This window comes from Schistocerca americana, chromosome 11, assembly GCF_021461395.2.
Source record: "Schistocerca americana isolate TAMUIC-IGC-003095 chromosome 11, iqSchAmer2.1, whole genome shotgun sequence".
NCBI lineage: Eukaryota > Metazoa > Arthropoda > Insecta > Orthoptera > Acrididae > Schistocerca > Schistocerca americana.
In genome coordinates this window covers 164,491,046-164,517,079 of record NC_060129.1, presented here as the reverse complement: position 1 = coordinate 164,517,079, position 26,034 = coordinate 164,491,046, and the positions used below count along the sequence as shown (strand labels likewise).

The window sequence follows — 26,034 nt, the reverse complement described above, 5'->3', positions numbered from 1 at the left end:
CTGAGTTGCTCTTTCATTTGACATATCATTTATAACTGTAAGTTTATTATAATGAGTATAATAAAGCGTTAAAACCCTAATAATCATTTATAAACACCCTGTATATTATTGAGAATAGTGAGTAAAGCTTTAATTTACCTCCATTACAAATGCATTTGAAATTATTCAACTTCTTTAAAAGGAAATGTTAATAGTAATTCACACTGCATGGTTGCAAAATTCTGAAACGAATTCTTAATAAAAGAATGGAAAAACTGGCAGAAGCCGAAATCTGATACAAGATAGGTTAAGGAAAGGCAAACCTGCTTTTATAGGATTTCGAGACTTAGAGGAAGCTTTACTCTGTTCACTGGAATACACTCTTTTAAATTATGAAGGTATCAGAGGTAAAGTACAGGGAGCGAAAGGCTATTTACAACTTGTAAAATAACCACATGGCAGTTAAAAGAGTCGAGAGGCATGAAAGGGAACAGTGATTGAGAAGGGAGTGAGGACGGGCAGTAGTATATCTTTGAAGTTATTCGAACTGTACATTGAGAAGGTAGTAAAAAAAAAAATTAAAAAAATTTGGAGAAGGAACTAAAGTTCAGAGAGAAGAAATAAAAACTTTGATCTTTGTCGATGATATTGTATTCTGTCAGAGACAGCAAAGGATCTGGAAGAGCAATTGAACAGATTTGACAGTGTCTTGAAAGGATGATATAAGATGAACATCAACAAAAGAAAATCATGGATTATGGAACTGGGGAGAAGAGGAATTTGTGGCAACTAACTATAGGTTGACAGGACACATCTTGAGACTTCAAGGGATGACTAGTACTGGAGGCAAGTGTGGTAGGTAAAAACTGTAGAGAGAAACCAAGAGATGAATGCAGTAGTAAGCAGATTCAGGAGGATCTAGACTGCAGCCGCTTTTCGGAGATGAAGAGACTTGCAGAGGACAGAGCAGCACAGAGAGCTGCAACAAACGAGTCTTCGAACTGAAGACCATGACAACATGTTAACTAGCAGTAACAGCCATTTCGTAAATAAAACGAAATTCTGTATGATTTAATTAACAATATTTTAGGTCAATAACGTACGAGAGCATCCTGCCTGGTCACCTGCATCCATTCAGTTCCAGTGTGCATTCCGACGGACTTGGGCAATTCCAGCAGGACAAGGCGACACCCCATACGTCTATGATTGCTGCAAACTGGCTCCAGGGACACTATTCCAGAGTTTAAACACTTCCACCGACCAACAGATTCCTCAGACATGCACATTATTGAGCATATCTGGGACGCCTTGCAACGTGCTGTTCATACGGCATCTCCAACCCCTCATACTCTTACGAATTTATGGACAGCCCTGCAGGATTCATAGTTCCCTCCAGCACTACTTCAGACATTAGTGGACTCCATGCCACGTCTTGTTGCACCACTCCTGCGTGTTTGCGGGGGCCCTACACGATATTAGGTGGGTGTGCCACTTTCTTTGGCTCTCCAGTAAATATTCATATCTTTCCGCATTTAGCGTTTTGTTACTGCGATGATGGGATCACACGCTAATAACTAAAAGGACAGCCACACTGTAACATCACCTCCTCCATACTTCAAAATTGGCACTACACATGGTGGCAGGTAACGTTCTCCACCCATCTGCCAAACGCAAATCTTTCCATCTGAGTGCACCAGAGTTTATCGCGCCTCGTCAGCACAAATCACTCGCTTCCAGCCATCCACTGTCCAGATGTGTCGCTCTTTCTACTGCCCAGAGAGTGGCTGAGCACTGAGGGCAAAAAACGTATCTCTTTATGGGAAGCTGCTCGACTTTTGAAGTGCAACCGCTCCGCAAATTGGTGCAGATTTCAATGCTGGGACATCAACAAGTGTCAGCACGCGAGCCATCCGCCGAAATATCATCAATGTGGGCTTTTAGAGCCAAAGTCCCACTCGTGTACCCTTGATGACTGCATGACACAAAGCTTTACAGCTCGCCTCACCCTGTGAAAACCAAAATTGGACTGCTGATGACTGGACACAAGTTGCCTGGTCGGACGAGTCTCCTTTCAGATTGTATCGAGTGGACGAACGTGTATGGATACAGAGACAACCCCATGAATCCATGGACGCTGTATGTCAGCAGGGGGCTGTTCAAGCTGATGGGGGCTCTGTGATGGCGTGGGGCGTGTGCAGTTGGAGTGATATGGGTCTCCTGATACGTTTAGAGACTACTCTGACCGGTGATACGTACGCTAGAATCCTGTCTGATCACCTGCATCCATTCACGTCCATTGTGCATTCCGACAGCCTTGGGCACTTCCAGCAGGACTATGCGACAGCGCACACGTCCAGAATTGCTACAGAGTGGCTTCAGGAACACTCTCTCGAGTTTAAACACTTCCGCTGTCCACTATACTCCCAGACATAAACATTATGGAGCATATCTGGGATGCCTTGCAACATGCTATTCAGAAGTGATCCCCACCCCTCCGTACTCTTGCGGATTTAAGGACAGACTTGCAAGATTCATGGTGTCAGTTCCCTTCAGCACTACTTCAGACACTAATCGAGTCCATGCCACGTCATGTTGCCACTTCTCCGTGCTCGTGGGGGTCCTATACGATATTAGGCAGGTGTACCAGTTTCTTTGGTTCTTCAGTGTATTTTATTTTCACTTTACCGACAGGGCGGCTGATATTGAAGCACATGGTAAGAAGAGACAGTTTCAAGGGAATGACCACAGATTTTAAATATTTTTAATTTTGTTGTTGTTCTTGTTGTGGTCTTCAGTCCTGAGACTGGTTTGATGCAGCTCTCCATGCTACTCTATCCTGTGCAAGCTTCTTCATCTCCCAGTACCTACCGCAACCTCCACCCTTCTGAATCTGCTTAGTGTATTCATCTCTTGGTCTCCCTCTATGACTTTTACCCTCCACGCTGCCGTCCAATACTAAACTGGCGATCGCTTGATGCCTCAGAACATGTCCTACCAACCAATTCCTTCTTCGAGTCAAGTTGTACCACAAACGTCTCTTCTCTCCAATCTTATTCAGTATTTCTTCATTACTTATGTGATCTACCCATCTAATCTTCAGCATTCTTCTGTAGCTCCACATTTCGAAAGCCTCTATTCTCTTCTTGTCCAAACTATTTATCGTCCATGTTTCACTTCCATACATGGCTACACTCCATACAAATACTTTCAGAAAAAATTTCCTGACACTTAAATCTATACTCGATGTTAAATTTCTCTTCTTCAGAAACGCTTCCTTGCCATTGACAGTCTACATTTTATATCCTCTCTACTTCGACCATCATCAGTTATTTTGCTTCCCAAATAGCAAAACTCCTTCACTACTTTAAGTGTCTCATTTCCTAATCTAATTCCGTCAGCATCACCTGGCTTAAATCGATTACTTTCCATTATACTCGTTTTTCTTTTGTTGATGTTCATCTTATATCCTCCTTTCAAGACACTATTTATTCCGTTCAACTGCTCTTCCAATTCCTTTGCTGTCTCTGACAGAATTACAATGTCATCGGCGAACCTCAAAGTTTTTATTTCTTCTCCACGGGTTTTAATACCTACTCCAAAATTTTCTTTTGTTTCCTGCACTGCTTGCTCAATATACAGATTGAATAACAGCGGTTCTCACGATGAAGGCCTGCTCCATCCCAATTCAATTCCAGCGATTCTGCTACGTGTGAGGTGGTTCAGTACACTTCAACATTATTTTAGCGTCCACGACGTCCCATCCATAACGGATAAAATTTTTAAGAAAGTAACTGATGCAGAGTGGGAAATACTGTCGTAGAACCACGTGTCGTTATGTGAACATAGTATAAAGAGTGTAGAGTGCTAGACGTAAGAGAGGGCGTAATGCTCACAATCTCGCCAGGATGAAGAAATAAAGCAATAAGAAAAACGTGTGGCTCACCTGAAACAGCGTCTCGCCTTCAAAGTCGACCAGTTTCTGCTTCCGCGCCCTCAGCAGCAGCCCGACCACCTTGTTGGAGATGTAGGTGTAGATCTGCAAGCGAGAAATCCGTCCGTCATCAGTCAGATCACTGAACAACTCGTGGGCCACCCAGCACATTACAGGCATACCACTCAAGGATCTGAACCTTAGACGTCAGATAAGCCGCGGGACAGAAAATCGACTGAAATCAGTTAGCAGAGGAATGCTGACCAGTCGAGGTGCGAAAGCTATGCGATACTGCACAGCGTAAGCGAGACCATTTGCAGCCATTCATGGACGTCATGTTCCCGAAGAATGATGTAATGTTGATGGATGACCACGTCAGCGGGCCACAGTTGTTCGTGATTACTTTGAAGAACATTCCGGATAATTTGAGCCAAAGATTTGGCTACCCAGATCGCCCGACATGAATCTCATCGAACGTATATGGGACACAATTGAGAGGTACGTTCGTGCTCAAAATAATGCACTGGCAACACATTGGACAGCTATAGAGGCAGCGTGCCTCAATACCTCTGCAGAGGACTTGTTGAGTCGATGTCGCATCGAGTTACTGCACTATCCTGAAACGACTCTCAGCACTATGCGACTTAACTTCTGAGGCCATTAGTCACCTAGAACTCAGAACTAATTAAACTTAACTAACCTAAGGACATCACAGACGTCCATGCCAGAGGCAGGATTCGAACCTGCGACCGTAGCTGTCGCTCGGCTCCAGACTGTAGCGCCTAGAACCGCACGGCCACTCCGGCCCACTATCCTGAGTAAAAGAGTTACGACAGGCTATTAGGAGCAATACTACGACTTCTGTCACGTCACTCTAGGACCATTACTTTTTACTAAATATTAGGGGTTGTGGCACAGGTTTACGTATTGTTATCTGTAGCACCTTAATATGTAACAAAGTCAGTGTGTTAGTGTTGTGTCAGTATGTCTCACAGTCTTGCAGAAAATACGTTGTAATTTACTGCCAAATGTTTTGTGCATCACTGTAACTACACCAGGAAGTGGGCTCTGCCTGTCAGTATAGAGTACTCATTTTTCGTCCACGCTTCCACACTTCAGTGCCTGACCTCCTGCCCAGAGGATAATAAACATTAATGGCCTACTTGTACCATATATACACTACTGGCCATTAAAATTGCTACACCACGAAAATGACGTGCTACAGACGTGAAATTTAACCGGCAGGAAGGAGATGCTGTGATATGTAAATGATTAGCTTTTCAGAGCATTCACACAAGGTTGGTGCTGGTGGTGACACCTACAATGTGGTGAAATGAGGAAAGTTTCCAGCCGATTTCTCATACACAAACAGCAGTTGACCGGCGTTGCCTGCTGAAACGTTGTTGTGATGCCTCGTGTAAGGAGCAGAAATGCGTACCATCACGTTTCCGACTTTGATAAAGTTCGGATTGTAGACTATAGCGATTGCGGTTTATCGTATCGCGACATTGCTGCTACCGTTGGTCGAGATACAATGTTAGCAGAATATGGAATCGGTCGCTTCAGGACGGTAATACGGAACGCCGTGCTGGATCCCAACTGCCTCGTATCACTAGCAGTCGAGATGACAGGCATCTTATCCGCGTAGATGTAACGGATCGTGCAACAACGTCTCGTTCTCTGAGTGAACAGATGGGGACGCTTTCAAGACGACAACCATGTGCACGAACAGTTCGACGACGTTTGCAGCAGCACGGACTATCAGCTCTGAGACCATGGCTGCGGTTACCCTTGACGCTGCATCACAGACGGGAGCGCCTACGATGGTGCACTCGACCTGGGTGCACGAATGGCAAAACGTCATTTTTTCGGATGAATCCAGGTTCTGTTTACAGCATCGTGATGGTCGCATCCGTGTTTGGCGACATCGCGGTGAACGCACACTCGAAGCGTGTATTCGTCTTCGCCATACTGGCGTATCTCTCGGCGTGATGTTATGGGGTGCCATTGGTTACACGTCTCGGTCACCTCTTGTTCGCAATGACTGCAGTTTTAACAGTGGACGTTACATTTCAGATGTGTCACTACCCGTGGCTCTACCCTTCATTCGATCCCTGCGAAACCCTACATTTCAGCAGGACAATGCACGACCGCATGTTTTAGGTCCTGTACGGGCCTTTCTGGATACAGAAAATGTTCGACTGCTGCCCTGGCCGGCCCATTCTCCAGATCTCTCACCAACTGAAAATGTCCGGTCAATGGTGTCTGAGCAACTGGCTCGTCACAATAGGCCAGTCACTACTCTTGATGAACTGTGGTGTCGTGTTGAAGCTGCACGGGCAGCTGTACCTGTACACACCATCCAAGCTCTGTTTGACTCAATTCCCAGGCGTATCAAGGCCCTTATTACGGCCAGAGTTGGTTGTTATGGGTATTGATTTCTCAGGATCGATGCACCAAAATTGCGTCAAAATGTAATCACATGTCAGTTCTAGTATAATATATTTGTCTAATGAATACCCGTTTGTCATCTGCATTTCTTCTTGGTGCAGCAATTTTAATGGCAAGTAGTGTAGTTGGAGGTACCATCCAGCCTAAAAGGCACTCCTCATGATAGGTACAATAACTAATCTGCAAATGAAGTAAACACTGATTTAATGTTATTGAGTACACTGTCCTTAGTCGTCAATAACACCGTCAGCACTTATACGCCTAACAACCTGTGCACACACACACACACACCTGAGGGGAGGTATCGATGTCGGTCGGTGAGGCCTGGCACGAAGTCGGCGCTCCAAAACATCCCATTACAGGGGTGTTATTGTCTTGTAACCACTCCGCCACAGGACGTGCGTTATGAACAAGTGTTCAATCTTGCTGAAAGATACACCCCCGAATTGCTCTTCAACAGTGGGAAGGAAGAAGGTGCTTAAAACATCAATGTGGGCCTGTGCTGTGATAGTGCCACGCAAAACAACAAGCGGTGCAAGCCCCCTCCGTGGAAAACACGACCGCAACATAACACCACAGCCTCCGAATTTTACTGTTGGCACTACACGCTGGCAGATGACTTTCACCGGGCCTTCGCCATACCCACACCCTGCCATCGGATCACCACACTCTGTATCATCATTCGTCACTCCACACAACGTTTTTCCACTGATCAGTCGTCTAATGTTTACGCTCCTTACACCGAGCGAGGCGTCGTTTGGCATTTACTGGTGTGATGTGTGACTTATGAGCAGCCGCTCGACCATGAGATCCAAGTATTCTCACCTCCCACAGAACTGTCATAGTACTTGCAGTGGATCCTGATGCAGTATGGAATTTCTGTGTAATGGTGTGGATAGATGTCTGGCCATTACACACTACGACCGTCGGCGGTCGCTGTCAGTGAACAGAGGAGCTCGACCTGTACTCTTTTGTGCTGCACGTGGACCTTCACATTTCCTGTTCACTATCACATCGGAAACGGTGGACCTAGGAATGTTTAGGAGTGTGGAAATGTCGCGTACAGACGTATGACGCAAACGACACCCAATCACCTGACCACGTTCGCTGTCTGAGAGGTCTGTGCAACGCCCCCTTCTCCTCTCTCACTATGTCTAATGGACACTGAGGTCGTTTATATAGAGTAGCCGGCCGAAGTGGCCGGGCGGTTCTAGGCGCTGCAGTCTGGAACAGCCAGACCGCTACGGTCGCAGGTTCGAATCCTGCCTCGGGCATGGATTTGTGTGATGTCCTTAGGTTAATTAGGTTTAACTAGTTCTAAGTTCTAGGGGACTAATGACCTCAGAAGTTGAGTCCCATAGTGCTCAGAGCCATTTGAACCATTTTAATATGGAGTACCAGCCAGAAGGTGGCAGCACAATGCACCTAATACGAAAAACGTATGTTTTCAGGGTTGTCCGGTTGTCCGGATACTTTTGATCACAGAGTGTTTGTGTGTGTGTGTGTGTGTGTGTGTGTGTGTGTGTGTGTGTGTGTGCGTTGCATTTCGCTACAATTTTCTAGCGTATATATACAGGGTGTTACAAAAAGGTACGGCCAAACTTTCGGGAAACATTCCTCACACACAAAGAAAGAAAATATGTTATGTGGACATGTGTCCGCAAACGCTTACTTTCCATGTTACAGCTCATTTTATTACTTCTCTTCAAATCACATTAATCATGGAATGGAAACTCACAGCAACAGAATGTACCAGCGTGACTTCAAACACTTTGTTACAGGAAATGTTCAAAACGTCCTCCGTTAGCGAGGATACATGCATCCACCCTCCGTCGCATGGAATCCCCGATGCGCTGATGCAGCCCTGGAGAATGGCCTATTGTATCACAGCCGTCCACAATACGAGCACGAAGAGTCTCTACATTTGGTACCGGGGTTGCGTAGACAAGAGCTTTCAAATGCCCCCATAAATGAAAGTCAAGAGGGTTGAGGTCAGGAGAGCGTGGAGGCCACGGAATTGGTCCGCCTCTACCAATCCATCGGTCACCGAATCTGTTGTTGAGAAGCGTAGGAACACTTCGACTGAAATGTGCAGGAGCTCCGTCGTGCATGAACCACATGTTGTGTCGTACTTGTAAAGGCACATGTTCTAGCAGCACGGGTAGAATATCCGGTATGAAATCATGATAACGTGCTCCATTGAGCGTAGGTGGACAAACTAAAATGAGCTCTAACATGGAAATTAAGCGTTTCCGGACACATGTCCACATAACATCTTTTCTTTATTTGTGTGTGAGGAATGTTTCCTGAAAGTTTGGCCTTACCTTTTTGTAACACTATATATATATATATATATATATATATATATATTCAAATGGCTCTGAGCACTATTGGACTTAACATATGTGGTCATCAGTCCCCTAGAACTTAGAACTACTTAAACCTAACTAACCTAAGGACATCACACACATCCATGCCCGAGGCAGAATTCGTCCCTGTGACCGTAGCGGTCACGCGGTTCCAGACTGAAGCGCCTAGAACCGCACGGCCACACCGGGCGGCTCTTTCCGCTCATGATGCTGTCGTATAGAGAGGGGTTGCAATGCTAGAAAATTGTAGCGAAATACAGGAAGACCTGCAGGGAACGACAGTACGTGCAGGAAGTACCTTTTGAGCCTCAACATAAACAAGTGCGATGTATAGCACGTTAGTTGCCAGTCCCGTTATTGTATGATAGTCCATATGTTTTGAGCTTCAACACAACACCACCAGCACTATTTACTGTCGAAACTACGGTCGTCAGTCGTGTGAAGTGTCAAGCGAAGTTACTCACTGGATTGACAGGTTGGTTTTTTTTTTTTTTTTTTTACACACAATATGAAAAATAAGCTCAGATTTTTTGCAGATGACGTAGTTCTCCGTCATGAATTACTGTTTGAAATAAGCTGTAAAAAAAGGCCAGGCAAATCCTGATGAAATTTAAGAATGGTGCAAAGATAGGCAGTATATAGCTGTGGGTCTTTGGAAACGTAAACGACGTAGTACCCAATGACTGCGGTGTTAACGAGTCACATTTGCTACAGTCAGCTCATACAAAATAGCTGTGTGCAACAATTTGGAAGGACATGACGTGGATATATCCCACAAGCTCAGTTGTAAGTTAAGCAGTTGGCAGGCAGTGATTCCTCGGTGGCACACTGGTAAGATGCAGTCAGTCTACAAAAGGGGTTGTTTACAGACCATTCGTGCGGACGTACAGGGGACATTGAAATACTAGAATACAAAGAAGGGTAGCACGAATGATGCCAAGTTTGTTTGACCGCCGCGAGGGCATCACCAGGATGCTGAGAAACCGCGTTTCACTCGCGAAGCACCTGCACGGAAATGCTCCTTTGCTACTTCGGTTACATCACGCGCTAAGGTGACTAAAGTCACGGGAGACTGGTTCAAATTTCGGAGAACACTCGTCGGCTGGGCAGGATGGTGGCAGCTATTTGCACGTAAATACAAATCGGTGTGCGTCGGCTTCCGATAAACATGTCCCAAAGTGCCATCCACTCTGCGCCGAACCAGAATGTCCGAGAAAGGAAGGCATCCCTCCTTTTCAATTTCCATTGTGAACTTTATTTGATCGTGGAGGGAGTCCAGATGTCTTAAGAAGTCTTGCAAGTTATCTTCACCATGGGGCGAAACTATAAAGGTATCATCACCATACCTCCAGAACACCGTGGGTTTCAAGTCAGCAGATTCAAGCGCCTTCGGCTCGAAGTGCTCCATGAATAAATTGGCCACCAGAGGGGATAAGGGATTACCCATGGCGACTCCGTCCGTCTGTTCAAAAAATTCGTTGTTAAATAAGAGGTATGTAGAGGTCAGAACATGTTTGAATAAAGCTGAAATCTCTTTGTCAAAACTTCTTTCGATAAGTTGTAGAGATTCTGGAAGGGGAACCTTTGTGAATAAGGACACCACATCGAAACTAACTAATACAGGGTGAAAAGTATTTAAACCGACAAACTCTGGGAGGTTGTAGGGGACATCAAAACATTTTTCCCTAATGTCATTTTTTCCTATGAGGAGTATTTAAACTAACATAACCCAATTTCAATTACAGCAGATTTTCCAAAATGCCTCCATTGACATGTAAACAAAGGTTACACCGGCGGATCATGTTCTGCCTGACACGAGCAAAAACCCCAGGAGTATCCTGAATTGGTCCTGCTGCTGCTACTATCCGGGCAACCAGACCCTCTTCTGATGCAACAGGAGTTGCGTAAACAAGGTTGAGCATCTCTCCCCACACAAAAGTCGAGAGGGTACGTATCTGGGGATCGAGCAGGCCACGGTACAGGACCACCTCTGCCAATCAACATTTCTGGGAACCGTCGTTCCAGGAATCGACGCACACGACGACTGCAATGTGCCGGCGCCCCGTCATGTTGGAACCACATGCGTTGTCTTGTAGGGAGCGGGACGTCTTTCAGCAATTCTGGCAATGCTCTGGCGAGAAAATTGTAATAGTGCCTGCCATTTAATGGCCTAGATAGCAGATACGGCCCAATTAAACAGTCCCCAACAACACCGACCCACACATTAACGAAGAACCGCACTTGATGAGCGCTAGTAACTGTGGCTTCAAACATGCGAATTGTGCATGTTGAAGACTCCATCACACCCGAACTTTGCTTCATCGGTAAACAACACAGAGGATGGAAATGTAGGACGAATTTCACACTGTTCCAGGTACCACTGCGAAAACTGTGCTCTGGGTGGATAATCAATTGGTTCCAGGGTGTGGACACGCTGTAAGTGAAATGGACGTAACAATTGCTCTCGAAGGACTGTTCTTATATTCGTCTGATTCGTCCCCATGTTACGTGCAATTGCACGAGTGCTGATTGAAGAATCCCGCTCCACATGCTGCAAGACAGCTTCCTCAAATTGCAGCGTTCTTACCGTGCGACGGCGTCCCTGTGCAGGTAATCTGCTAAATGACCCGGTCTCACGCAGACGTTGGTACACAGCAGCAAAGGTCGTATGATGCGGGATGCGGCGATTAGGATATTGTTGTTGATAAACTGGCTGTGCAGCACCTCCGTTGTGGTGGGCTACATAGTACGCACCAACCATACCATTGTACTCACTCCAGGTGTATCGCTCCATTAGTAAACAGAGACAATGCACTGCTACACTGGTGGACAGCAGTTGCCTACAACTGAAGAGCGTAATACGCCCTCTAACAACTGAAGATCGTAATACGATCTCTGACAACTGAAGAGCGTCATACGGCCTCCACCGGTTTAAATAATCCTCGTAGGAAAAAATGAGATTAGGGAAAAATATTTGTTTTGATGTCCCCTACAACCTCACAGAGTTTGTCAGTTTAAATACTTTTCACCCTGTATTAGAAGTGTAACAGAGCCAAACAATCGGCGAAGTAAGGAATCAGAAAAAGAAATGTCGGGTACGGCCTTTCTGCCTTACATTCCCAGAGTAACGGACAGAATCGGCCGTATATTGCGCAAACATGGCGTAAAGACGATTTTCAAACAGAGAAGATAGACCAAAGAATGTCTTAGATCGGCGAAGGAGAAAAGGGACCCACTTGCAATGTCGGGAATATACCGCTTACCGTGCACATGCGGAAAGGTTTATGTCGGAATGACTGGACGATCCATTAACACCAGGACCAAAGAGCATAAGCGACACTGCAGGCTGGGGCAGGTGGAGAAATCGGCCGTGCCAGAGCACGCACTGAATGAGACCGACCACGTAATAAAATTCCCCGACACGGAAGTTCTGGCTATAGAGAAGCACTATCGCAGGCGCTTGTTCAGAGAAGCTGTAGAAACACAAAAACACGCGAACAGTTTGAACAAGAAAGAGGAAAGCCTTGAGGTAAACGGATCCTGGCTTCCCGTACTGCAGTGAACGACCGTCGCTGGTAGCAAGAGGAGAACCGTTCCGGAAATGACCGCGGAGAAGCCCTCGGACGTTGGCGCGCCAGGTACATATAGTCCGCGGCCGCGAGCTCGGCTCCAGATCACCACCGGAAATGGAGGCTGAAGCTTTGACAATGTCAGCCACTCGTGCTGGCGAAACGTCAGTAAAATCATTAGACGAACGTCGGCCGATGAACCCGAGACAGAAGCGAGACATTTCACAGTTCGTACAGAAATTAATAGTATCCAGATGAATCATGATACCTCAGAAAGAAACATGCACACTACTATTATTTGCACGACGATTCTGATGGTGTAATCAGATTTTCAATATCTTGATTAGTTTAAAGTTTAGTATCTGACTGTAAATTGTACAAGTAACACCCAGCAACGAATTTCCAAAATCTTAACGGTTCATCCGATTTTCTCGAACGACGTGTCTTTAGAAAGCTATTAGTGTAAACCTAAATTAGTATAAATTACAGGCAATTAACGTGAATAGTGGATGAGTTACTGGAGGTGAAAGTGGCCGATTACTATCGATAGTGTCAGGCCATAAGTACTCCACAGTTACACGAAAAAGCGGTAGCAGCACGCTTATAAATATATTTATTCATCTATGTCTTTGTTTATATCCGATATATACTATTCGTGAACAAATTGGTCAGTTATTTACTGTCTTTTAGAAAGGACAGAGACATTAGGGTACCGGCCTACTTTTTCTTGCTATTCATTTGATATATGTTTATTTAATATGTTTATGTATTTAATAATCTATGTTAGAGCGCGTTTATGGTGCAGCCATAGGTATACTTATTTAATTTCAAGTTATTCAAATGTAAATTGTGAAGGCATTGCTAATTACGCATATAACATTTTTTTTCGTGATTTTCTTTAGATTTCTATTCTTTTTATTTTGTTCATATGGGCATTTCTAATTGTGATTATGTAACATTCTACTGTGGTTTTTAATTGTAAAGATGTAATCGTGATTATTTCGTTTGCGAATGGATAAATATGTTTCTTGCTTTGTACCTGTGGTAAAGTTTGTAAAGTTCTCTTTTGGAATATTATTAATTGTGAAAAATGCAGTCAATAACATTTATAAAGGTTTATGTAATTTACGATAACGATATACGTAACATCTATAGATAGGGGACAGCGATAGTGATATCGAGAGTCGAAAGGTTGTTGTGTAGTAGAGGGGATGGTGGATGGCGTGTCTGTGAAGCTTGCGCGGGAAAAATAGTACTGCGTTTCGTGAAAAGCATACGTAATTGTATGGACAGTGATTCCGAACTATCAGATTGTTAATTCTCTTTACCACTGCGGTATGTAATACCATCGCCAGCGAACTTTAAGGGCAAATAAACCGGACTGTGGAAGTGCCGCTAACATTACTTTGTTGTGGCCGACACGAACTGTGCCTTTATTCGAATGAACTTTGCTCGTATTGGTTTTGGGTGGTGGAACTGTGCAATATAAATGGCTTTCAGTGACGTTGTCGAAGTTTGAAATGCGAGAACAGAATGGACATTGTTTGCGGTGCGCTTCACTCACAAGAACAACTCTATGAACTGTGTATTTGTGGCTAAGAGTATATGAATGTGACGAAGCATTAATCCAGTATCTAAGGCTCTCCAGCATGAAAAGAATGAGTTGTAGACACCTGTGAGAAGCGACGCTTGTGAGAAACTGGGATGTGGCGGCAGTTGTGAGAAATCCGGGATGCTGAGGGGCCGGCACAGGGTGCGTCGCAAACCCTGCGCCACCACCTGCTGCCGCTCGGTGTGTGTGTGTGTGTGTGTGTGTGTGTGTGTGTGTGTGTGTGTGTGGCTGAGCGCCCGGCTTGTGCCGGCCCGGGCAGCTGCCCAGGGACGTTCTACACTCCCCCAGAGCAGCCAGGCTACATTATTTCAGAAGTTTTTTTTTTTTTTTTGGGCAAGGAAGAGTAGCCTTAGTCAAATTAGAAATTAGCCCCCACGATACCATGTCAACCATTAGTCGCTGCACAGTTACGCGAAAGACCTTTTTCATTGGAATTTTTGTGCTGATTAATCTTACAAAGGGCATAATTTTCGCTCGACCTCATACTTAACGATGCATTTTACAGAAACTATAGAAACGGAAAATGTTTTCTTTCTTTCAACCCCTCACCCAAAATTTGGTACGATAGGAGTGGCAACCTTTTACCATATATTAAGAGGAGCCAACTAAAGAATTTGGTTCTCAGTAGAAACTTTTTTCTTTAATTATTTCGAAATCAACCTCAATTTTCCCGTACCACGCAGGGAAGTGTACTGAGGTCTAATGTGAGTCCTGCTGGCAATTAGCATTAAGGAATGCAATTTATGTATTGAAAGAAGCTGTATTCATCGTCCACTCAAAGAGACATTGTTTCTAAAATTCTCTACACAGAAAAGCTGATTGTGACTGTTACAAAAGCTATGACTTTTCATACTTCATTAGTGAATCTTTTACAATTTGCAAAAGACATGTAGACGACTTTTTGTCGTGTCCAGGGAACACCACGAGGAGGTAGTCTCTCTTCGTCCCCCATTATATTTATTCACAATATTTATAGGATGATTATTTATTTACAATTTCTACAATAGGGTGATCGGCGTGAACTGAACCCCTTTTCAATATTTACAAGTGTTGCTGTAGCTTCAGCCATTTCCTTTTCATTGTAATTTCTGTGCATAGGCCACGCAAGTAAGAAATGATTTTACATTGCCGTCAACCTTGAGTCTTGTAAGGGCCTTAGAAACTATCTCATCTGTCTTAATTGCAGACTATTTTCTTCTTTTCCCAACTAGATTTAAAACTAGTCGGTCAAACTGGTGCCCATGATAGTCTATTCTGTGTCCTCTCTGAGAATTTTTACTAAGGAGTAAAAATTTTGATGAGCAATTAATGTATTTATCCTCCGATTCCATCCTTCTGTAACATTGTTGGTTCGGTGACGCCTTCCTGCGCAGTTCCATACATCCCTTGGCATGTCGTCACTATCCAGCCATTGTTCAACAAAAGAGTCGTAAAAATCCTGCAGTTTTTCATTATCTGGCGTGCTCTCCTGAACCCACAGCCACCCACTATCTAACATGTCCAGTGGAATGTGAGCCAGAGCGGAACACAATCTTTTGTGAAAACGAATTTCTTCGTTTTCCTTGTAGGCAGCAACAAGGCCGCAATTTTGCACTTGCCTCCACAAGCACTGATTGAAATGGTAGTTGCAGCCATTAATACTTGCATCAGGAAACAAATGTGTTACTGATTGGATGACTGCAGCTTCAAAATCCATCATGATAGCTGTATGATTCCATCCAGGTACGTTGCTCTCAACAGCTGTGAAAAAGCGATCGTACGTTTCTCGCTTTTTATTGGGTAGCAAGGCGTACACAGTTGGAACTATGTTTCCTCTTCAGAGCTAGAAATATCGGCACGAATAATAATTAACTGTCCAAACTGTTTGTTGGGGTTTTTGAACGTTCCATCATCAAAGAACGAACTGCAGTCTGTTAAACAGGATTTTCCCCTTTCGGTGGCGAACACCAATATCCTATCATTTGGTACTCTGTTGTCATCTGCAAGTAAAAATTTTCTCCCATCACTCATTAGCATACGATGTTCTTGCTGAAATATTCCTGCAGCATCTGTCGGATCTTGTGTAGATCCCATGTTGTTTTTTTTTTTCCTGATGCCTTGCAGCGATCGTTTTGCACTCCTGTGTGACGGCGGTGATGTGACGATGTCGTATCCTTGATTGAACAGCGGCCCTACTTCTTCGGCGAAAACAGAAGAAACTGAAGTGTCCGTTTCTTTTGCACGCCTTTTGGCGTTTGCCACGTGTTTTCGCACTTCATTAACCGCGACGTCCGGAATACATGTATGGCTGCCTTCACCTAAAACTAGTTAGCCTTTCTTTACACTTCTTGTTTACGTTTACGCACCGCCAATAACTTACACCTTCATTGTTGGTATATTCCGCTAAATCCACAGCAGTACTGAACTGCGGCGCGCAACCTGTTTGGTGTCCCTGTAGACCGCCCGCTACCTGTTCGGCCGAGTCTCCTCACAAGTGTCCCTCCTCACAACTGTCCCTCCTCACAAGTGCCCCAACCCATTAACAAATAAAGATCGTATATGGCCTCTAACAACTGAAGAGCGTAATACGGCCTCCACCGGTTTAAATACTCCTCATAGGCAAAAATGACATTGTTGTTGTTGTGGTCTTCAGTCCTGAGACTGGTTTGATGCAGCTCTCCATGCTACTCTATCCTGTGCAAGCTTCTTCATCTCCCAGTACCTACTGCAACCTACATCGTTCTGAATCTACTCAGTGTATTCATCTCTTGGTCTCCCTCTACGATTTTTACCCTCCACGCTGCCCTCCAATGCTAAATTTGTGATCCCTTGATGCCTCAAAACATGTCCTACCAACCGATCCCTTCTTCTAGTCAAGTTGTGCCACAAACTTCTCTTCTCCTCAATCCTATTCAATACCTCCTCATTAGTTACGTGATCTACCCACCTCATCTTCAGCATTCTTCTGTAGCACCACATTTCGAAAGCTTCTATTCTCTTCTTGTCCAAACTACTTATCGTCCATGTTTCACATCCATACATGGCTACACTCCATACAAATACTTTCAGAAACGACTTCCTGACACTTAAATCTATACTCGATGTTAACAAATTTCTCTTCTTCAGAAACGATTTCCTTGCCATTGCCAGTCTACATTTTATATCCTCTCTACTTCGACCATCATCAGTGATTTTACTCCCTAAATAGCAAAACTCCTTTACTACTTTAAGTGTCTCATTTCCTAATCTAATTCCCTCAGCATCACCCGACTTAATTTGACTACATTCCATTATCCTCGTTTTGCTTTTGTTGATGTTTATCTTATATCCTCCTTTCAAGACACTGTCGATTCCATTCAACTGCTCTTCCAAGTCTTTCGCTGTCTCTGACAGAATTACAATGTCATCGGCGAACCTCAAAGTTTTTACTTCTTCTCCATGAATTTTAATAACTACTCCGAATTTTTCTTTTGTTTGCTTTACTGCTTGCTCAATATACAGATTGAATAACATCGGGGACAGGCTACAACCCTGTCTCACTCCTTTCCCAACCACTGCTTCCCTTTCATGCCCCTCGACTCTTATAACTGCCATCTGGTTTCTGTACAAATTGTAAATAGCCTTTCGCTCCCTGTATTTTACCCCTGCCACCTTCAGAATTTGAAAGAGAGTATTCCAGTTAACATTGTCAAAAGCTTTCTCTAAGTCTACAAATGCTAGAAACGTAGGTTTGCCTTTTCTTTAAGGAAAAATATTTGCGTTGATGTCCCCTACAACCTCCCAGAGTTTTTCGGTTTAAATACTTTTCACCCTGTATATCAGAAGGGTTCATTTTCAATGATTTCAGTTTACTAATGAAATCAGCAGACTTTCTTATGTGGTGAACACATTTTCCCACAACAGGCCTCAACAACGATTCCAGGTGTTTGGCAACGTCATACGTCGGTGAGGCTACGTTACTCACTATGGGACGGAGAGGAACATCTTTCTTGTGGAACTCTGGAAGCCGACGCACACGGATTTGTATTTACGTGCTAATAGCTGCCACCACCCTGCCCAGTCGACGAGTGTTCTCCGAACTTTGATTCACAGAGCGCATATTATATCGACTGCGGAGTCACAGATGTAACTCGCGCATTGTGCACGTCCCTGCCGTCGACCAACACCTCTGGCGCATTTGCATCTGTGGCCGCATGCGCAGTTGCGCGGTACACGAGCATAAAGGGACGCAGCGAGCACTGGAGCGGCTTCTCCCCCTTTACCTCTCCCTCCTTGGTTCCCCCCTTTTTCGTTTTTTTCCTCTCCTCCCTCCTTGTTTTTCCCCCTTCTCCAGGTCCCCTCCCCCCATCTGCCTTTGGATCGGGAGTGCCATATTTGTGCCGCCATTTTCGTGCAGTGTTTTACGGTGTGTTTTTCCAGTGAGTGTTCCGTGTTGTGTCTTTTGGGAAGTGTAGCGAACAGCCATCGTACTGTCGCTGGGTGTGAATTTTTTTATCTCTTGCGAACAGAAATCAGACTGTCACCCTGTTTTTTTAATTGTGTGTCTACTATGTTACTTGTGTGATTCCTGTGTATTTTATCAACATTGTCAACCCCTTTTGCTTTCTGTTTTAACTTTCCGCATTTTTACGCCATTTTACGCTTTAAATCACCATTTTATCGCCTGTTTTTCCTTGTTTCTTTCTTCTTCCTTTTTTTAACAAAAAGTCTGTAGGCTGTAGAGCAGCGTAGTAAGCTGCTGCCAGCCCGCCCCCTTTGGGGGGAATTGAAAATCAATAAAGAAAAAAAAAAAACTGGAGCGGCAGTCTTGCGGCTCACTCTGAAGATGGCTGAACGTTATACGGCCGAAATATTAGAAGAAGAAGAAGTTCTTGCGGCTGCGCAGCCGAAACTTAATGGAACAGTCGTAGCGCCGCCAAAACCTGAAGATTTGCTTCGATTCTCTTCTGTTCCGGTTTTCCCACAGTCTATGTTTCACTACCATACAATGCTGTGCTCAAGACGTACATCCTCAGAAATTTCTTCCTCAAATTAAGGCCGATATTTGACATTAGAAGACTTTTCTTGGCCAGAAAGGCTCTTTACGCTAACTCCAATCTGCGTTTGAAGTCCGTCATTGGTTATTTAACTGCCTAAGTAGCAGAATTCCTTAACTTCATCTTCTTCGTGACCATCAATCCTGATGTTAAGTTTCTCACTGTTCTCATTCCTATTACATCTCATTACCTTTGTCTTTCTTCGATTTACTCACAGCCCATACTCTTTACTCTTTACACTATTCATTCCGTTCAGCAGATCATGTAATTCTTGACTCTTGAAGTTTTCCCGGCGTATCGAATATTCCACAAGATTTCGGGATTGCAGCCGGATCTCATCGACTTCTTTCCACGATATTTCGGCTGACAACCTTAAAGCCATCTTCAGGCGCATGCGCGTCTTGCGGCACTTTTACGTATAAATAGAGCAACTTGCACTAGCAATCTCCAGTGTCAAACACTCGCCTGAAGATGGCTGTAAGGTTGTCAGCCGAAATATCGTGGAAAGAAGTCGATGACATCCGGCTGCAATCCCGAAATCTTGTGGAACATGTAATTCTTCTTCACTTTCACCCAGGATAGCAATGTCATCTGCAAATCGTATCACTGATTTACTTTCACTCTGAATTTTAGTTCCACTACTGAACCTTTCTTATATTTCAATCGATGTACAGATGTACAGATTGAATAGTAGGGGCGAAAGGCTACATCCTTGTCTTACACCCTTTTCAATAGGAGCACTTTGTTCTAGGTCGTCCACTCTTATTTTTCCCTCTTGGCTGTTGTTCATATCGTATATGGCCCGTCTCTCCCTATAGCTTACGCCTACTTTTCTCAGAATTTTGAACATCTTGCACCATTTTACATTGTCGAACTCTTTTTCCAGGTCGACAAATCCTGTGAACGTGTCTTGCTTTTTCCTTTAGTCTTGTTGTTGTGGTCTTCAGTCCTGAGACTGGTTTGATGCAGCTCTCCATGCTACCCTATCCTGTGCAAGTTTCTTCATCTCCTAGTACTTACTGCAACCTACAGCCTTCTGAATGTGCTTAGTGTATTCATCTCTTGGTCTCCCTCTACGAATTTTACGCTCCACGCTGCCCTCCAATGCTAAATTTGTGATCCCTTGATGCCTCAGAACATGTCCTACTAACCGATCCCTTCTTTTTGTCAAGCTGTGCCACAAACTCCTCTTCACCCCAATTCTATTCAATACTTCCTCATTAGTTATGTGATCTAATCTTCAGCATTCATCTGTAGCACCACATTTCGAAAGCTTCTATTCTCTTCTTGTCCAAACTATTTGTCGTCCACGTTTCACTTCCATACATGGCTACACTCCATACAGATACTTTCAGAAACGACTTCCTGACTCTTAAATCTATACTCGATGTTAACAAATTTCTCTTCTTCAGAAACGATTTGCTTGCCATTCCCAGTCTACATTTTATATCTTGTCTACTTCGACCATCATCAGTTATTTTTCTCCCCAAATAGCAAAACTCCTTTACTATTTTAAGTGTCTCATTTCCTAATCTAATTCCCTCAGCATCACCCGACTTAATTCGACTACATTCCACTATCCTCGTTTTGCTTTTGATGATGTTCATCTTATACCCTCCTTTCAAGACACTCTCCATGCCGTTCAACTGCTCTTCCAAGTCCTTTGCTGTCTCTGATTGAATTACAATGTCATCGGCGAACCTTTAGTCTTGGTTCCATTATTAATCGCAACGTCAGAATTGTCTCTCTGGTGCCTTTACCTTTTCTAAAGCCAAACTGATAGTCATCTAGCGCATCTCCAATTTCCTTTTCCATTCTTCTGTATATTATTGTTGTGAGCAATTTGGACGCGTGAGCTGTTAAGCTGATTGTGCGGTAATTCTCGTACTTGTCAGCCCTTGGCGTCTTCAGAATTGTGTGTGGATGGTGCTTTCCCGAAAGTCAGATGGTATGTCGCCAGACTCATACATTCTACACAACAACGTGAATAGCCGTTTTGTTGCCACTTTCCCCAATGATTTTAAAAATTCTGGTGGAAGGTTATCTATCCTTTCTGCCTTATTTGACCGTAAGTCCTCCAAAGCTCTTTGAAATTCTGATTCTAATACTGGATCCCCTATCCCTTCTAAATCGACTCCTGTTTCTTCTTCTATCACATCAGAAAAATCTTTCCCTTCATACGGGCTTTCGATGTACTCTTTCCACCTATTCGCCCTCTTCATTTAACAGTGGAATTCCTGTTGCACTCTTAATGTTATCACTCTTGTTTTTAATGTCGCCGAAGTTTGTTTTGATTTTCCTGTATGCTGAGTCTGTCCTGCCGACAATTATTTCTTTTTCGATGCCTTCACACTTTTCCTGCAGTCATTTCGTTTTAGCTTCCCTGCACTTCCTATTTATTCCATTTCTCAGCGAATTGTATTTCTCTGAGTTTTCCGAATCATTTTTGTACTTCCTCCCTTCATCGATCAATTGAAGTATTGCTTCTGTTACCCATGCTGCCGCTATAGCCGTCCATAATTCTGAATGTGTTGCCGGTACAGGATTTCGTGCATGAAATGACCTCTCGATTATGTGCTATAAATTTCGAAGGAACTCGAGCGGGCGATCTGGGTGCCCAAATCATTCGTTCAAATTGTCCAGAGTGTTCCTCAAACCAGTCACGAACATTTGTGGCCCGGTGACATGGTGCAATGTCATCCATAAAAATTTTGTCGTTCTTTGTCGACATGAAGTATATGAATGGCTGAAAATGGTCTCCAAGTAGACGAAAATAACCATTTCTAGTCAATGATCTGTTTATTTGAACCAAAGGTTCAAAATGGTTGAAATGGCTCTGAGCACTATGGGACTTAACAGCTGTGGTCATCAGTCGCCTAGAACTTAGAACTACTTAAACCTGTCTAACCTAAGGACATCACACACATCCATGCCCGAGGCAGGATTCGAACCTGCGACCGTAGCAGTCGCACGGCTCCGGACTGCGCGCCTAGAACCGCGAGACCACCGCGGCCGGCATAACCAAAGGACTGAGTCCATTACGTGTGAACACAGTTGCCACCATTATGGAGACACCACCAGCTTGCACAGTGCCGTAAGTCCTTGGCTGCTTGGGGTCAGCGCCACAATCGAAAAATCAGCGCTTACAAACTGAAACCTGGACTCATCTGAGCAGCCCACGGTTTTCCACACGTCTAGGGCCCAACCGATATGGCGAAGGCCCCAGCAGATGTGATGCAGGTGATATGTTGTTGACGTTGTCAACAGCCCTGAGTAAAAACCACAAGAGATTTTGACGTATGTAAATTCAGTAAGTGGGGTAAAATCATCTTTTCATTCTCTCAACGACAACAGCGGCACCGAAACCGGAGATAACAGAGAGAAGGCCGAAATACTGAATTCAGTCTTCCGAAGTTGTTTCACCGCGAAAGATCGTAGTACTGTCCCTCCTTTCAATCGTCGTGCGAACGTCGAAATGGCAGATATTGAGATAACCGATCGCGGAATTGAAAAGCAGCTACAATCGCTTAGTAGTGGAAAGGCATCAGGACCAGATGAGTTACCTACAAGAGTCTATAAAGACTTGCTTCCCTTCTAGCAGTGATTTATCGTAGATCGCTTGGGCAACGAAAGGTACCTAATGATTGGATAAAAGCACAGGTCATTCGCGTTTTTAAGAAAGGCCGTAAGATAGATCCACAAAGCTATAGACCTATATCGTTGACGTCAATCTGTTGTAGAATTGTGGAACATGTTTTATGCTAAAGAATTATGACGTTTTTTTGAAAATGAACATCTATAAAAATCAACATGGATTCCGCATACAGAGATCCTTTGAAAGTCAGCCCGCTCTGTTCCTCCGTGAGATCCACAGCGCAGTGGACGACGGCGCTCAGCTTGATGTCGTGTTTCTCGACTTCAGTCAGGCATTCGACACCGTCCCGCATTGCCTTTTAATGAAAAAAAAATACGAGCAGACTTGCGATTGGATTCAAGACTTTCTTGCAGGTACAAATCAGCACGTCGCTCTTAACGGAACAAAAGCGACAGATGTAGAGATAAAATCCGGAGTACCACAGGGAAGTGTGCTAGGACCGTTGCTGTTTACAGTATGTATAAATAATCTAGTAGAAAGCGTCGGGTGCTTTTTAAGGCTATTCGCAGATGATACAGTTGTCTATAGAAAAGTAAAAACGCCAGAAGATAGAAGAATTTGTAGAACGACCTGCAGAGCTCAAGCATGGTGCACGCTCTGCCAGTTGACCCTGAACGTAAATAAATGTAACATATTTCGCATACATAGGAAAAGAAATCCACTACTGTACAGCTACACTGTTCATGACAAACAGCTGGAGACAGCGTCTGCGTAAAATATCTAGCCGTAACTGTCCACAGCGACCGTAAGTGGAATGACCGTATAAAACAGATAGGGGGAAAAGCAGACACCAGATTCTTTGGAAGAATCTTAACGAAATGTATCTCATCCACGAAAGAAGTGGCTTATAAGGCGCTTGTTCGCCCGATTCTTGAATGTTGTTCGTCTATCTGCGATCCCTATGAGGTAGGACTGCTAGAGGAGATCCAATGAAGAACGGTTCGTTTCGTCACGGGATCGTTTAACCGGTGAAAGAGCGTTACGGAGCCGCTAAACAAACTCCACTGGCAGACGTTACAAGAGAGGCGTTGCGCATCACGGAGAGACTTACTGTTGAAATTTTGGGACAGGAGGAGTCGGACAAGATATTACTTACCCCCACATACATCTCGCTCATTGATCACGAGGAGAAAATTCGAGACATTAGAGCCAATACAGGGGCATACCGAGATTTGGTCATCAGTCTACTGACTGGTTTGATGCGGCCCGCCACGAATTCCTTTCCTGTGCTAACCTCTTCATCTCAGAGTAGCACTTGCAACCTACGTCCTCAATTATTTGCTTGACGTATTCCAATCTCTGTCTTCCTCTACAGTTTTTGCCCTCTACAGCTCCCTCTAGTACCATGGAAGTCACTCCCTCATGTCTTGGCAGATGTCCTATCATCCTGTCCCTTCTCCTTATCAGTGTTTTCCACATATTCCTTTCCTCTCCGATTCTGCGTAGAACCTCCTCATTCCTTACCTTATCAGTCCACCTAATTTTCAACATTCATCTATAGCACCACATCTCAAATGCTTCGATTCTCTTCTGTTACGGTTTTCCCACAGTCCATGTTTCACTACCATACAATGCAGTACTCCAGACGTACATCCTCAGAAATTTCTTCCTCAAATTAAGGCCGGTATTTGATATTAGTAGACTTCTCTTCGCCAGAAATTCCCTTTTTGCCATAGCGAGTCTGCTTTTGATGTCCTCTTTGCTCCGTCCGTCATTGGTTATTTTTCTGCCTAGATAGCAGAATTCCTTAACTTCATTGACTTCGTGACCTTCAATCCTGATGTTAAGTTTCTCGCTGTTCTCACTTCTACTACTTCTCATTACCTTCGTCTTTCTCCGATTTACTCTCAAACCATACTGTGTACTCATTAGACTGTTCATTCCGTTCAGCAGATCATTTAATTCTTCTTCACTCTCACTCAGGATAGCAATGTCAGCAGCGAATCGTATCATTGATATCCTTTCACCTTGTATTTTAATTCCTCTCCTGAACCATTCTTTTATTTCCGTCATTGCTTCCTCGATGTACAGATTGAAGAGTAGGGGCGAAAGGCTACAGCCTTGCCTTACACCCTTCTTAATACGAGCACTTCGTTCTTGATCGTCCACTCTTATTATTCCCTCTTGGTTGTTGTACATATTGTATATGATCCGTCTCTCCCTTTAGCTTACCCCTACTTTTTTCAGAATCTCGAACAGCTTGCACCTTTTTATATTGTCGAACGCTTTTTCCAGGCCGAGAAAAATCCTATGAAAGTGTCTTGGTTCAAATGGCTCTGAGCACTATGGGACTTAACAGCTGTGGTCATCAGTCCCCTAGAACTCAGAACTACTTAAACCTAACTAACCTAAGGACATCACACACATCCATGCCCGAGGCAGGATTCGAACCTGCGACCGTAGCAGTCGCGCGGTTCCGGACTGCGCGCCTAGAAGCGCGAGACCACCGCGGCCGGCGAAAGTGGCTTGATTTTTCTTTAGCCTTGCTTCCATTATTAGCTGTAACGTCTGAATTGCCTCTCTCGTCCGTTTACTTTTCCTAAAGCCAAAGTGATCGTCATCTAGCGCATTCTCAATTTTCTTTTCCATTCTTCTGTAAGCAGCTTCGATGCATGAGCTGTTAAGCTGATTGTGCGATAATTCTCGCACTTGTCAGCTCTTGCCGTCTTCGGAATTGTGTGGATGATGCTTTTCCGCCCGCATCTCGTGGTCGTGCGGTAGCGTTCTCGCTTCCCACGCCCGGGTTCCCGGGTTCGATTCCCGGCGGGGTCAGGGATTTTCTCTGCCTCGTGATGGCTGGGTGTTGTGTGATGTCCTTAGGTTAGTTAGGTTTAAGTAGTTCTAAGTTCTAGGGGACTGATGACCATAGATGTTAAGTCCCATAGTGCTCAGAGCCATTTGAACCATTTTTGATGCTTTTCCGAAAGTCAGATGGTATATCGCCAGACTCATATATTCTACACACCAACGTGAACAGTCGTTTTGTCGCCACTTCCCGCAATGATTTTAGAAATTCTGATGGAATGTTATCTATCCCTTCTGCCTTATTTGACCGTGAGTCCTCCAAAGCTCTTTTAAATTCCGATTCTAATACTGGATCCCCTATCTCTTCTAAATCGACTCCTGTTTCTTCTTCTATCACATCAGACAAATCTACACCCTCATAGAGGCTTTCAATGTATTCTTTCCACCTATCTGCTCTCTCCTCTGCATTTAACAGCGGAATTCCCGTTGCGCTCTTAATGTTACAACCGCTGCTTTTAATGTCACGAAAAGTTGTTTTGACTTTCCTGTATGCTGAGTCCGTCCTTCCGACAATCATGTCATTTTCGATGTCTTCACATTTTCCCTGCAAACCATTTCGTCTTAGCTTCCCTGCACTTCCTATTTATTTCATTCCTCAGCGACTTGCATTTCTGTATTCCTGATTTTCCCGGAACATGTTTGTACTTC

The 26,034-nt window shown here is 44.2% G+C and overlaps 1 protein-coding gene across 1 annotated transcript in view; it reads right to left on the bottom strand.

Annotated features, from left to right (window-relative positions):
• Positions 1-26,034, bottom strand: part of LOC124553913 (actin-binding Rho-activating protein-like) — a 216,670-nt gene that overhangs the window by 4,818 nt on the left and 185,818 nt on the right. The window contains exon 4 of the mRNA XM_047127935.1: positions 3,923-4,015. Coding sequence (XP_046983891.1) covers positions 3,923-4,015 — 93 coding nt within the window. The remainder of the gene's footprint in view (positions 1-3,922; positions 4,016-26,034) is intronic.